We start from the raw sequence: 13,364 nt of genomic DNA on the forward strand, positions 1-13,364 counted from the left end.
TTGCAGGCTTTCATGACTGTGGAACCATTTCTCATCTTCCACCCAGACAGTCTCTCTCCCTCAGGACTAACCAGTCATTCATGCCGAAGGTGGTCATGGACACATCCTTGAATCAAGCCATACACCTGCCCACCTTCTTCCCCAATCCTCAAAACCAGGGGAAAGATTCATTCCTTGATGTGTATAGACAACTCCGCTACTATCTTGACAGAACAAAATCTCTCAGGAATTTGACCTTTGCCACTGCTTCTGAAGTGAAATACGTTTCCAAACAGACTATTTCTAAGCGGATCTCTCACTGTATCTCCTTTTGTTACAGCCATCATGGCAAAAAGCCACATAAGGCTGTCAGGACTCACTCTACTAGGGCTGCTGATACCTCTGTTGACTTCATGAAAGGAGTCCCTATCAAGGACATTCTGGATGCTGCTACCTGGTAATCTGTGCATACCTTTACCAGACACTACCACTTATCAGCTTTTTCCGGGTCAAGAGCAGTATTCGCCACTGTCATCCTACAGGGCATCCTTTCCTCTTCCTAATCTTCCTTCCACCCTCATCTCAGCTTTGGGAATCATCCCACAAGTCAATATTGCAACAGTGAAGCAAAAAGAACATAGTACAGTGTGCACACTTATCATAAATGTAGATGTTGGAGTGTATTCACTGTTAAAGTCTTCTTTCCCTCCCTTCTTTCCACTTAGCCTACAATGGTAGTCTACTTCTAAATTCGTCCCAAGCCAAGGGGAACCCCTGTTTTTTGCCCTTTCTTTTTGCTTAGGTCCTTCCCTTCCTTTTACTGTCCATATTGGGGCTCCTATTTTCTATGGACAAGAAAAAACTATCATGACATCGGCTGGCTCCCTATGTACCCAAGCATACTGATTCGGTCAGGATGTCCACCAGCCGAAGGAAGAGGGAGATTTTTACTCTGGTTGTTGGGCTGGCCAAGGGCTTTCATGGCAGGAAATCCCACAAGTCAAGACTGCAACAGTGAATACACTCAGACATGTACATTTATGACAAGAGTACACAACTGTACTTTAAGCATTATTACACTTCCACTATTTGCACAGTTTGCGAATGTAATTCCTTTTACATTTTTTTACTTTAATTTTAAGTTTGGAAATTTGATTTTATGTATGCTTACTGGCTTTGGTTGTGTGTGCACAGTGCGTGATAGTTATTTTATATATATATATATATATATATATATATATATATATATATATATATATATATATTTGTAATAGTTTGTATAACTGTAGTCTGTTTAGGAGTTTGCTAGAGGTAGTGATGACAGGTAGAACATAAAACCTGGATGACACAAGTAGCATATGCATATTTTGTGATGATGCAGGTAGAATGGTAATAAAAATGTGTGTGTTGTGTTTTGGGTAAATGTTTTTATTCTACCCCCTCGTCCAGGTCTGTTGTTAGGCTCATCAGTATGTGAGTGTGAATATGTGTATACGAACATGTATGGATATACAGTCATATCAAAGTTAGGGTTTGCACAGGCACAAATAAACACTGTTGCAAGAGACTGAATACATTTAAAAGCACTCATTAAAATGTACATTACTGTACAAACTACTAAGCATTCATCATCATTTGCATTTACCACTTGGGCAGTCCGTTCTTAATGTTACACTACTAATAAACAACCCTATAACAGAGTGATGAGGCTCTGCAAAACATTTCTGTGTAGCCAGAATGGAAAGATAATTTAAAAGTTTGCTTTCTGATAGTCACTGGTTAGGGATATTTTCAAGTGAGGACAGATTTTAAACAGCTGGTCCAGTCTTCAGGATGGCTCTGTCACCTCTTCACTCATTTATATCGAGCAATTGGAACTTTTGAGGGTGGTGGCACTCTGTTATAGGGAACTAAACAAGAAAATAGGAAATGGGTGCCTCATTTTTATCCAGTGTTGTAAAGTTGTTGATGTGTCAAGTATATTAAAAACTGGAAGTTTGTCAAGCGGAAGGCTGAATGAAGAATAATGGACTTTTATGTAAGTAACATTAGCCATTAAGTGATCCAGAAGTGGCTGAATGTTTTTGTCCATAATGCGAACAGCACTGCATTGTAGTGCAATAGAATTAAGTGCAGAATTTTTCTTTAATGGCATTTGGTTTCTTGATTTTGACATGTTTTATCATTTGCATATAGCATTACCATCTCCATTTTTATGTACTTTATGCTTTCAAGTATAAATCATTATTAAAAAAAGATATAGCTTACTGCACAATCTTGTTTCTAGCAAAATTGCTGAGTACTACTAGTCGCTGATTTGAAGACCATTGTAGCACTGCAGCACAGCAAAGGCCTAGTAGTGTTGTAGCAGTCTACTGGAAAAAGCCGCTTGCAAATGCAATAGTCCTGGAGTGTGGCTAATGTAAGATGTTATGTGATCCTATCTCGCCTACATTCTGACTGATGGGTTCGGAGCCGATCCTCGGCTCCGACTCGGCACGCTTATGCCAAAGAGCGAAGTCTCTTATTGGCTGAGCTTACTATATCCCAGGATGCACCACTACCAGTCCCCCAGATCTCGTTTGCCGCTAACAAGCTAAGACGTGGTCTCGAGCTGGCTGAGCTAAGTAGTGCTTTTTTCACTTACTTTCCTGTCAGGAAATTTCTAAATCTTCAACAAAAAGCTGTTTTAACAGCTATCTTGGGTTTTTGTGTTTGAGTGAGCATTTCTGTAAAGTTTTTTGTGTAGTGAATGTGTTTGTTCTGATCAGAGGTTCCCTTTGAGTTTAAGGGCCTTCCCCTGTCAGTCCGTTACTTTTTAGTCCCTTTTTATTTAGGGGCTGTTCACCCCTTTGGTTATTCTTGTTATTGTAGACGGCCTTGCTTTAAAAAAAAAAAAAAAAAAAAAAAAAAAAAAAAGAAGCAGCAGAAAGAGAAGAAATTTTTTCTGTTATTGTTAGTGTGTTTGGTTTTGGCTAAGTTACACTAATTTGGTTGCCATTATGTCACAGGCTCCTAGGCCTTCAGGATTTAAAAAGTGCACTAAGTGCAGTTTCAAGATGTCTATCACATGCACTAAGTGCAGTTTCAAGATGTCTATCACAGACGACCACTCTCTGTGTGTGTACTGTTTGGGCGCCAAACATTTGCAGGAGTCCTGTAGTGTGTGTCACGCGTTTTCCTCGAGGGTCCTCCAAGAGAGGAAAAATAAACTTATATTAAAAGGCCTTATTAAACCCTCATTTGAAGAGGCATTAGCTTCCTCTCCTTCTCCTGCTAAAAAGAAAAGGGCGTCGGCTCCGACCAGTCCGTCGGAACCGACTGCCAAAAAACATAGGCAGGCTTCTCCTTCGGCTCCACGGGCTTCGGAGCCGAGGGAACGGTCTGCCTCGATGCCTCCAGCCTCGACTCCTCTGGGTTCGGAGCCGCCTGGGGCATCGAGAGGCGGGTCATCTTCATCGGCTCCACTGATCTCGGAGCCGATGAAGGTTGTCCACTCAGACACTTCCTCCTCGGCACCGAAGCCCTCTTCGGCACCGATGGAAATTGGTTTGGACATTCCTTCGGCACCGATAATTGTAGAGTCGATTCGGAGCCGGTCCCCTAGTCCCTTGGAGCCGTTGGAGAGGCCTACTCGGACCCATTCGGTCTCTTCCAGGTCATCAAGGATGTCAGATTCGGACATAGACAGGGTGCTCCAAAGACTGTTCCAGTCCCCAGTCTTTCAGAAATTTGTTTCGGCTCCGACCCAATTGGCTTCGGAGCCGATAGCCCACTCCATTGCCATTCCTCCTCCGACCGCTTCGGCTCCGTCGGAGCAGGTGCTGATGGAGCCAGTAGAGATCCTAGGGTCGGCTCCGACCCTTACTCCAACCCCGGCCTTCGGGTCCGAGTTTAGCACACGGACTTCTTCGGCCGGACCTGGGGGTGACAGTTCGGGACCAATGATGTCGGTTCCGAGCCTCCCTCTCGGTGCTTCGGCCGCGGGACGTCCGTCTGCTATCATGGCTCCGGGGACCGGACCCTCCCAGGATTCTGGGGGTCCGGCTTTCAGAGCTATGAGGAGTGCCTTGGCCAAGTCTTCTTCGGCCATCTCTGCGGCTTTACCGACACCTTCCCTGGGCATGGAGACTGGGTCTTTGGCAGTTCCCCTGTCTCTAGGCAGCGGAGCCCCGGGGCCTGAGGTTACCCCCACTGGGGGTTCCCCTCCTCCTGAGGGTCTTCGGAGTTGTCTTCGGAGGAGCTCCCAAGGAAGAGATCGTGCAAGAGGAAGCACGTGGACTCCCCCGACGAGTCTCTTACATCGGACACTGATCTTGATGATGCGGAGGGGTCCCCTAAGTCATCCTCGGATGATGTCTCATTTGCAGACATTCTAGAGATCCTTAAGCAACGAGGCGGCTGGAATTCCAAACCCCCCTCCGCTGATGAGTCGGTGTTCCTCAAGGCCTTCGGGGCTCAGCCCTCCACCTCCTGGGTGTCTCCGCCCTTCGACGAGCTCCTGGATTTGGTTTGTCGGAGGGCGTGGGAACATCCAGATACTGTGGAACCAGTGCCTTCTCGCCCTAACAAATCTTTGTCTGCCCCACCCGAGAAGGAGTTCTTAACGAAAGGCGTGGCTGTAGATGACATGGTGGTGGCATCTGCTACCCAGCAGGACGTGGCAGAGGCTTCAACGTCCGCCCATCCTCCTAATAAGGAGTCTAGGAGCATGGACCGGTACGGGAAGCGCACCCTGACTTCAGCGGCCTTTACTCTGAGGTCCCTGAATTATTTGGCACATTTCACCAGACTACAGAGGGATCTGGTCAAGGAGCTCTCAGACTCCCTCTCAGGTAACCTACCTGAGCAGCTAGCCCAGTCGGTTAGCTCTCAGTTGGCTATCCTCACCTCGATTTCTAACTCGTCCATGAGGCTCATTTCATATGCGGCCGAAGGGGCGGCAGAGCGGCAGGCACAGGCGTGGCTCTACGGAGACAAGCCTGGCTCCGTGTGTCATTTTATGGAGGCCTTCAAGTCTTCCTTGCCAACGCTCCCTTTGATGGGTCCTCTTTGTTTGGACCCAAGGTAAAGACACTCTTACCCGCTGTGAGCAAGAGGGAAAGACTTTATCTGCCGTAGGAGCACGTTATTCAACTCCCTTTCGGCCTTATCCCAAGGCTAAAAGAGGAGGGAAGATGTGGTTCCAAATCACAGAAATTCTTTCCTCAACAGCAGGAAGATTCCCCTTCCAGAGGCAGAGGACGGGGAAATTTTTCTGGGAGACGCCGTCCCAGAGGCGGCAGAGGCCCCCGCAACACTGGAGACCGCGAGTCCTTTCGTGGCTCTTCAGCCTCCCACACTCCATGAGGGATTGCCCGGCTGTGCTGCTCGGAGCCAGTCGGGTGCCGCTTGCCAAGCACCTAAAAGCCTGGGAGTCTATTACTCAGGACAGATGGGTGCTTCGGATTATTGCCGGAGGTTACACCATTCCCTTCACACACTCAACCCCACCGTCCAAAAATCCCGGACCCACGACCCAGCCAAGCGGAAATTGCCCCCGTAGAAGCGTCAAAGCTGCTAGAAAAAGGAGTCATCCAACCGTCCCCACAGACCAGATCGGATCCGGAAATTACTCAAGGTTCTTTTAGTGCCAAAAGACAGGGGACCTGAGACCCATTTTGGATCTCAGCAAACTAAACCAGTCCGTCATGAAGTCCAAATTCAATGGTCACTTTACAATCCATTCTCCCATTGTTGGAGAAAGATGTTTGGATGTGCTCCATAGATCTCAAGGACGCCTATTATCACATACCGATACATCAGGCGTCCAGGAGGTATCTGCGCTTCAGCCTGGGAGACAGTCATTTCCAATTTTGTGCACTGCCCTTTGGTCTCACCACAGCCCCCAGGGTGTTCACCAAGTGTTTGGCAGTAGTGACTGCTCACCTGAGGAGTCTCGATTCCAAGTGTTTCCCTATCTGGACGACTGGCTCCTGACTGCCACCACCAGGCATCTACTACTAGAGAACCTACAAGCCACCATCTCCCTGGGTGCTTCCCTGGGAATTACATTCAACTGGTCAAAGTCTGTCTTGCTGCCTCCTCAGCGCATAAGATTCATAGGAGCAGAGATAGACTCAAAATTAATGCGAATCTTCCTTCTTACCGAAAGGATACAAACATTACAAGGTCAAGTCCGAGCCCTGCTTCTAAGATCCAAAGCCCCAGCCAGGATGGTCCTGCAACTTTTAGGTTCAATGTCTGCCACGGTTCTCCTAGTTCCTCTGGCAAGATTGCACATGAGGATTCTTCAGTGGCTGTTATCGACACAATGGTCTTTTCAGGATCTCCCCCTCAATCATCACATACTGATTACAGAAACGTGCAAACGGGACCTCTGCTGGTGGCTTCTGCCATCCAATCTGAATCAGGGAAGACCCTTTGTTATACCCCCTCCGGTGGCCACCTTGACAATGGATGCCTCCCAGACGGGGTGGGGGGGGGCATTGTCTGGGCAGGTCAGTTCAAGGTTCTTGGCTTCCAAACGAAACATTTCTCCATATCAATGTGTTGGAAATGAGGGCTGTACTTCTGTCCCTACAAGCCCTCCACAAGTTTCTCCCTCAAGGCATTATCGCTATCCACACAGACAACATGTCTGTGGTCTGGTATCTAAACAAACAAGGAGGGACCAGATCTTACCCCCTTTGCAGAGAGGCCATGAGGGTGTGGGAATGGGCAGTGGCTACCAACCGCTTCTTGGTAGCAACCCACATTCCAGGAAAATCCAATGTATGGGCAGACAGACTGAGCAGGACTATTCTCTCTCCTCACGAGTGGTCCCTGAACGAAACAGTAGCAGCTCAGATTTTCAAAAGATGGGGGATTCCGTGCTGCGACCTGTTTGCAACACCACAAAACACGAAGTGCAAAAGGTTCTTTTCCTTGACCCCGCGTCAAGGAGAGGCAGCTACGGATGCTCTAGTCCAACCTTGGCCAACAGGACTGCTTTATGCTTTCCCTCCAGTTCCACTCCTCCCCAAAGTCATCCAGAAAGCTTCCCAATTGGGGTCCACAATGATTCTAATTGCTCCGTACTGGCCTCGTCAAGTATGGTTCCTCTACCTGCAGAAATATACTCTGGACGGTTCTTGGTTTTTGGATCTAACTCCGGACCTTCTGGTTCATCAGTCGGGACAACAGCACCAGTCCCTTCACACTTTGAAATTAACAGCTTGGCTCCTCCACTTCCAACTTTAGTCAGAAATCACACCTTGGACCCGGAAGTTATTCACATTTTATCTTCAGCCCACAAACCCACCACTAAGAAATTGTATCACAGTAAGTGGAAGAGGTTTGCTATCTGGGCTCAACTCAGAGGCTTAGACCCTATTACTGCCCTGATACCAGAGGTCTTGAAATTTTTAACATCCTTGTTTAATCAAGGATCTTCAGTCTCTACTATTAAAGTCCAACTAGCAGCTATCTCCAAATTTCACGAATCCATAGACCCACCGCTGATGAGCAGCAGATTATGTAAAACTTTCATGAAAGGTGCTGTGCTTTTAAGACCCCCAGTTTTTCATCTTGCCTCCGTGGGATCTTGATTTGGTACTTCGTGCCTTAACATCTTCCCCTTTTGAACCGGCTGCTACATGTGAGTTGAAATATCTGTCTTGGAAAACTGCCTTCTTAATTGCAATTACCTCTGCAAGAAGAGTTTCAGAACTTCAAGCCCTATCTATCAAACCACCGTACTTGATTTTTCACAAGGATAGAGTATCACTTAGGCCTAATCCATCTTTTGTTCCAAAAGTTTGTTCTAATCTCTGTTTCCAGCAATCTCTAGAGCTACCAGTTTTCTTTCCAAAATTTTCAAACAAAGCGGAATACACCTTGCATACATTGGATGTTCACAGGCAGTTGCGCTTCTATCTAGACAGGACTCAACAAATTCGAAAAACAGATCAATTGTTTGTGTCCTTTTCAGATAATAAACTGGGTAAAACCATCACTAAAGCTACTATTGCCAAATGGATTAGAGATTGCATAACTCAGGCTTATTCCTCTTCAAATAAGCAACTTACAACATCTGTCAAAGCTCACTCTACTAGAGCTATGGCTACCTCTATTGCATTTCACTCCAAGCTCGCTATTTCTGAGATTTGTGCTGCGGATACTTGGTCCAACCCGCACACTTTCATTTCCCACTATAAATTGGTTGTGGCATCTAAAGGGCGAGCATCATTTGGTTCCACGGTACTCAGGAGTGTTTTCCAGTGAGCCACCCAGGATTTAGGTGCTAGGGACGCTGTCCCATCAGTCAGAATGTAGGCGAGATAGGATCACATAACATCTTTTAGTTATGTACTCACCATAACTTCAGATGTTTGGGATCCATCTCGCCTACATTCCTAATACCCACCCTCCTTCCCCCTGCCTTGGAGATCAGAAGAGATTGAACGGTTTGAGTTCTACTGTTTTTATCTTGTATCATCTGTCGATGTTATATAAGCAGTGCATGCGTGTGTGCATGTATGCGGACAAACTAGATCTGGGGGACTGGTAGTGGTGCATCCTGGGATATAGTAAGCTCAGCCAATAAGAGACTTCGCTCTTTGGCATAAGCGTGCCGAGTCGGAGCCGAGGGATCGGCTCCGAACCCATCAGTCAGAATGTAGGCGAGATGGATCCCAAACATCTGAAGTTATGGTGAGTACATAACTAAAAGTTTTCTATGTGCTCTGCCCAGAGGCTAAAAATAGCTTGGTGGTTTAATTCAAGGACCAGCTCAACTAAGCTTTTTCAGAGCAGAGCTTTCAGACTGAATCTGCTGTTTGTCAGTTTTCTCTGTCTTATTGCTGCCTATATAAGCAGTGGGTCACATAGCATTGCAGCAGTAAAGGTATGCAAGTCATTTGTATGTGTGTGTGTGTGTGTGTGTCTGCAAATAAATATATGTATATATATATATATATATATATATATATATATATATATATATATATGGATCACCTTTAAAACCTCGAAACCGCGTTTGCCCGACACACTAATGACCGAAACGAAAAGACCGACAACATAAAACGACAACGCAAAACACGAAAACCATTACACCAACACACTACACGTAAACAACACAGTACACTACATAACATATGCACTATCCCTAACCCAAACCGTAACCCTAAGGTCCGACACTACCGCACACTTACCTTACCTGCACCCTAACCCTAACTCACTTACCCCTAAACCCACAGTCCTCGCTATCGCACACACACCCTACCTGCACCCTAACCCTAACTCACTTACCCACCCCTAAACCCACAGTCCCTCACCATCGCACACACACCCTACCTGCACCCTAACCCTAACTCACTTAACCCACCCCTAACCCACAGTCCCTCACTATCGCACACTTACCTGTCCGCTCCCTAACACTAAATCCCTCACTCGATCGCACACTTACTGAGTCCGTCGGGTTCTCACCTTTTCGGTCATCTGCTGTATTCTCGTCCCGTCTGATTCCGTTTCGGGCAAACGCGAGTTCGAGATTTTAAAGGTGACCCATATATATATATATATTTACACAAACATATATACGTGTGTGTGTGTGATATATATATATATATACATATATATATATATATATATATATATATATATGTGTGTGTGTGTGTGTATGTATATATAGTGATGATGTAAGGTATTGCCAGCTATGCCAGGAGAAGTAGGACAATGGATATGTAACATATGCTCGCACAGCTAGATGGAATTTTGTAAAGAATTACGTCATATGTATACCAAACTGATTTGTACAGATGCTTGTATTGAAAAATGTACTTGCAAAGCTGCTTGTGACAAAAATGTACCAAAAGTGTTCTCTGCTGGACAGAAAAATAAATATACATGTATTATTGTAACTGTTTAAATGTATATGTTTTGTCAGAAGGTACTGGAAGAGAGGAGGTTAATCTCAAACTTTGAAAATAGTTTGCAATTAAAATACCTGGCTTAGGCCATAAAGATTGTATCTTACAATTCTCAATGCAGCCAGAGACAAAAAGTCTATACTAGGAAGCTTTCTGTATTGTCATTGGGGTGAATTAATTGCTACTCTGGAAAGGTGGAGTTTTAAAATTGTTTTATGACTTCCAGGGGCTGCAGCAGATCTAAGCAAGGCTGTGTGTGTGTGTGTGTGTGTGTGTGTGTGTGTGTGTGTGTGTGTGTGTGTGTGTGTGTGTATTATTGACACCTATGTGATAAATCCTGACAGTTTCTGGCAATGAGGCTTTGCATGGGAAGCAGAAATCAGATGACCAGATGTATGTCATATCATTCTGTAATCAATCACTAAAGTAATGTTTTAATACTAGCTGAGACTGAAGTCTCAGAGCACTCTGTTTTGGATCCTGACAAAGAAGGACCCCTCATCTACTTCATCTTGCCTTGCTGTAATAATTAACAAAGGAATAATAATTCTTTAGATCAGTCAGGAAAATATAGTGAGACTAGTTAAATGGGGTTTTTTTTGTAACTATGTGAACCTGTCCATCTTTGTTATTTTTAATATTTCCTGTGATTGAAATGGTGTTTACTGTAAATAGATATTTAGTATTTTCATGTTCTTTTCGTATTTATTATTGAATATACTTAAACTTTTCATTGTGGCTGGCCCTTTAGAGAATAGTTTAACCTTTGAGAGTACTTATAGTTATGCGGTGACACTGTGGCCACTTTTGAAAACATTGCTGTTTGGTCAATATTACCATTTATATTAGTGTTAATTTCACTCAGTATAATTGGGTAACCTTTTAAGAGCCTTAGAGTAGCTAGCTATGGAGTGTCTGGTGGCAGTGTAACTACCTTATATTGTGGGTAGAAGGAGGCATAGCTAGTAAATCTGTGCCAGCCTTTCCCAGGTGTGTGTGTGTGGGTGTGTGAAAATCAAATCTCAAAGTGTATGTATGTCAGCTACTTGGAACAGGGACACAAAGCAGTGGTTTCTCAGAGAGGTTACTGAATGACTTGGCTTGGACACTTGGCTGAAGTCAAACCCTATAGCTGTATAAGTGGAGAGTCTTATTGGGGACCTGGAAGGAGACAGAAATCCAAGCCTGTCTGAGTGTGTTCCCTGTGGAAATTGTGCTTGATGCAGAGAGCTGCATCTGAAAATACTGGGTATATACATTTTTGTTCCAAGTGAACGTCCCTCTCTCCAGTGCTAGTGGTGGGGATTCAGGCTCCTTGATAACCGGCCCAGCCAGAGTGGGGACATCACACGTGTGTGTGTGTGTGTGTGTGTATATGTATGTGTGTATATATATATATATATATATATATATATATATATATATATATGTGTATATATATATATATATATATATATATATATATATATATATATGTATGTATGTATAAATATATGTATACACATGCACACACACACACACACACACACACACACACACACACACACACACACACGTACGTATGTATGTATGTATGTATTGGGATGTGTACAAGTGTAGCTTTGGGACCATTTGCATTAGAGTGTGTGTGTACTGTAGATTTTCAGGGGGGGTTGTGTACCTGTAGATGCATGTGTACCAGTGCTGCATTGGTTACAGAAATGCAGTTCTTTCAGCTGCAGTGGGTGTCTGACTCAGACATACAAAGGATTGCTAATGTAGGTTTGCATGTCTGTGAGTTGCTAGTGTGCTTCACAGTGCTAACGTAACACATTGTGCAGTGCTTCTTTATGCTGTGTTGTTAACCATACCTGTCAGCTGTCCACAATTTCACAACATGTCCAGATATCTGGCTTATAGTTTTGATCTGTCCTCCATAAAATTTGTTTTGTGGCAAATCATTTAGATTGAAGTTGCTGAGTAATGACAGACATTTGACTTTCAGACTTTATATCCTTAAGACAAATTTATGATAATACAAAACATGTTATTCTGTCACCTTTCTAAATTTATAAGCATAATATTTACAATCTCCCCATGATTTTGGACCTTTTTACTTATTTTTTTTGGTCTTTGTCCAGAGTTTTTTCTCTAAAAGGTTGACAGGTGTGGTGCTTATCTGTCTGAATACCTCCTCATTGCCTTTCAGCAGTTACCCATAAACAGCCGAGGGACTTGCCTTCTAATATTTTCAGTACTTCTTTCTTCTTTGTTTTATTTATTTATTTAACATTTGTTGTAACATTTGTTGACTGGGAAAGTCCAACTAGGACAGAGCCCATTTTTAGTGGAGGCCCAGGGCGAAATGCTCCAGCCGATTAGCTTTGGAATGTGGGAGGAAACCCACATGAACATTTGGATGGCATGCAAGACTGTGCACAGAAGGCACCCTAGCCGAGAGTCGATCTGGAGAACCTCTTGCTGTGAGGCAACAATGTTAGCCACTGCACCACTGTGCTGCCCACTTGTCACTGAATTATTTAATTGTGTAGTCTTTAAACTGTACTTTCTGCTTAATATGTCTGCATTCATCCACATATCATTTGCAGATTAAAACTTTATTCTTTATGTACTCACATAGAGGCTAATTTCACCTGAAGAGTTTAGCACAGAAACTTCTCTATACCAGAACATGTAATTACATTGCCTTGGTCTTAACATGTGGGTGTGATAATGCTGAAAAGTGAAGCTGTTAGATATAATTTTGCTTTCTTCTTTTTCAGGTTCATGTAGTGGAGCTGTTAATGGCTCATGGAGCTAATCTTTATGCAAAAACACTGCTGGATGAAACACCATTGGGTGAGTAAATATGGTAGCATAGTTTACAGTGCAGGAGTCACACAATTAGCGTTTTTGTTCTGAATATGTTTGAAAGTATTATTTCTGGATGAGATAATGAGTTTAGATGATACCAAAAACAGTCCTGAATGTAGAAAGTTAGACCTTTTACACATGTAGCTCCATAAATTGGTGTGAAACTGGTCACAGTGTTCACATTTTTTAGCACATAAAGTAAGCTGCAAGTGAGTCAGTGTGTCTGTTTGCTGCACATACAATTAGTTTTCCTAGCTTTTAGTTACGCTTCCTTACTGCTGTGTGATCAACCACTGCATATGTTCATATAAATATTTAGGAAGGCATATGAAGGCCCTGTATCATCCTCTGATTCAGTAATTTTTTATATTTTCAAGTGCCATGATCTTCACATACCAAAAGGTAGCTAGCCTGAAACACCATCTGCAATAAAAACTGTGATTCTGACAACTGCAGGAGATCCAGTTAGGACACGAACAGTATTGAGAATAACAAAATGGAAGTGTGCAAAAGTGTCGGTGCTCCTGTGTAATAAAGATCGAGAAGCATATTGTAAAACATACAAAGCATATTGGACATTGTTTTGTTTTAAACCTAAGTGATCTCAAATTGTGTTTCTGC

General features: G+C 43.8%; 1 protein-coding gene across 1 annotated transcript in view; it reads left to right on the top strand.

The window, feature by feature from the left end:
• PPP1R16A (protein phosphatase 1 regulatory subunit 16A) overlaps positions 1–13,364 on the top strand; it is a 1,191,114-nt gene that overhangs the window by 767,002 nt on the left and 410,748 nt on the right. The window contains exon 7 of the mRNA XM_044067426.1: positions 12,653–12,728. Within this exon, the coding sequence (XP_043923361.1) occupies positions 12,653–12,728 (76 nt within the window). The remainder of the gene's footprint in view (positions 1–12,652; positions 12,729–13,364) is intronic.

Source organism: Protopterus annectens, chromosome 3.part1 (genome assembly GCF_019279795.1).
Source record: "Protopterus annectens isolate FY-2018-M chromosome 3.part1, PAN1.0, whole genome shotgun sequence".
NCBI classification, from domain to species: domain Eukaryota; kingdom Metazoa; phylum Chordata; order Ceratodontiformes; family Protopteridae; genus Protopterus; species Protopterus annectens.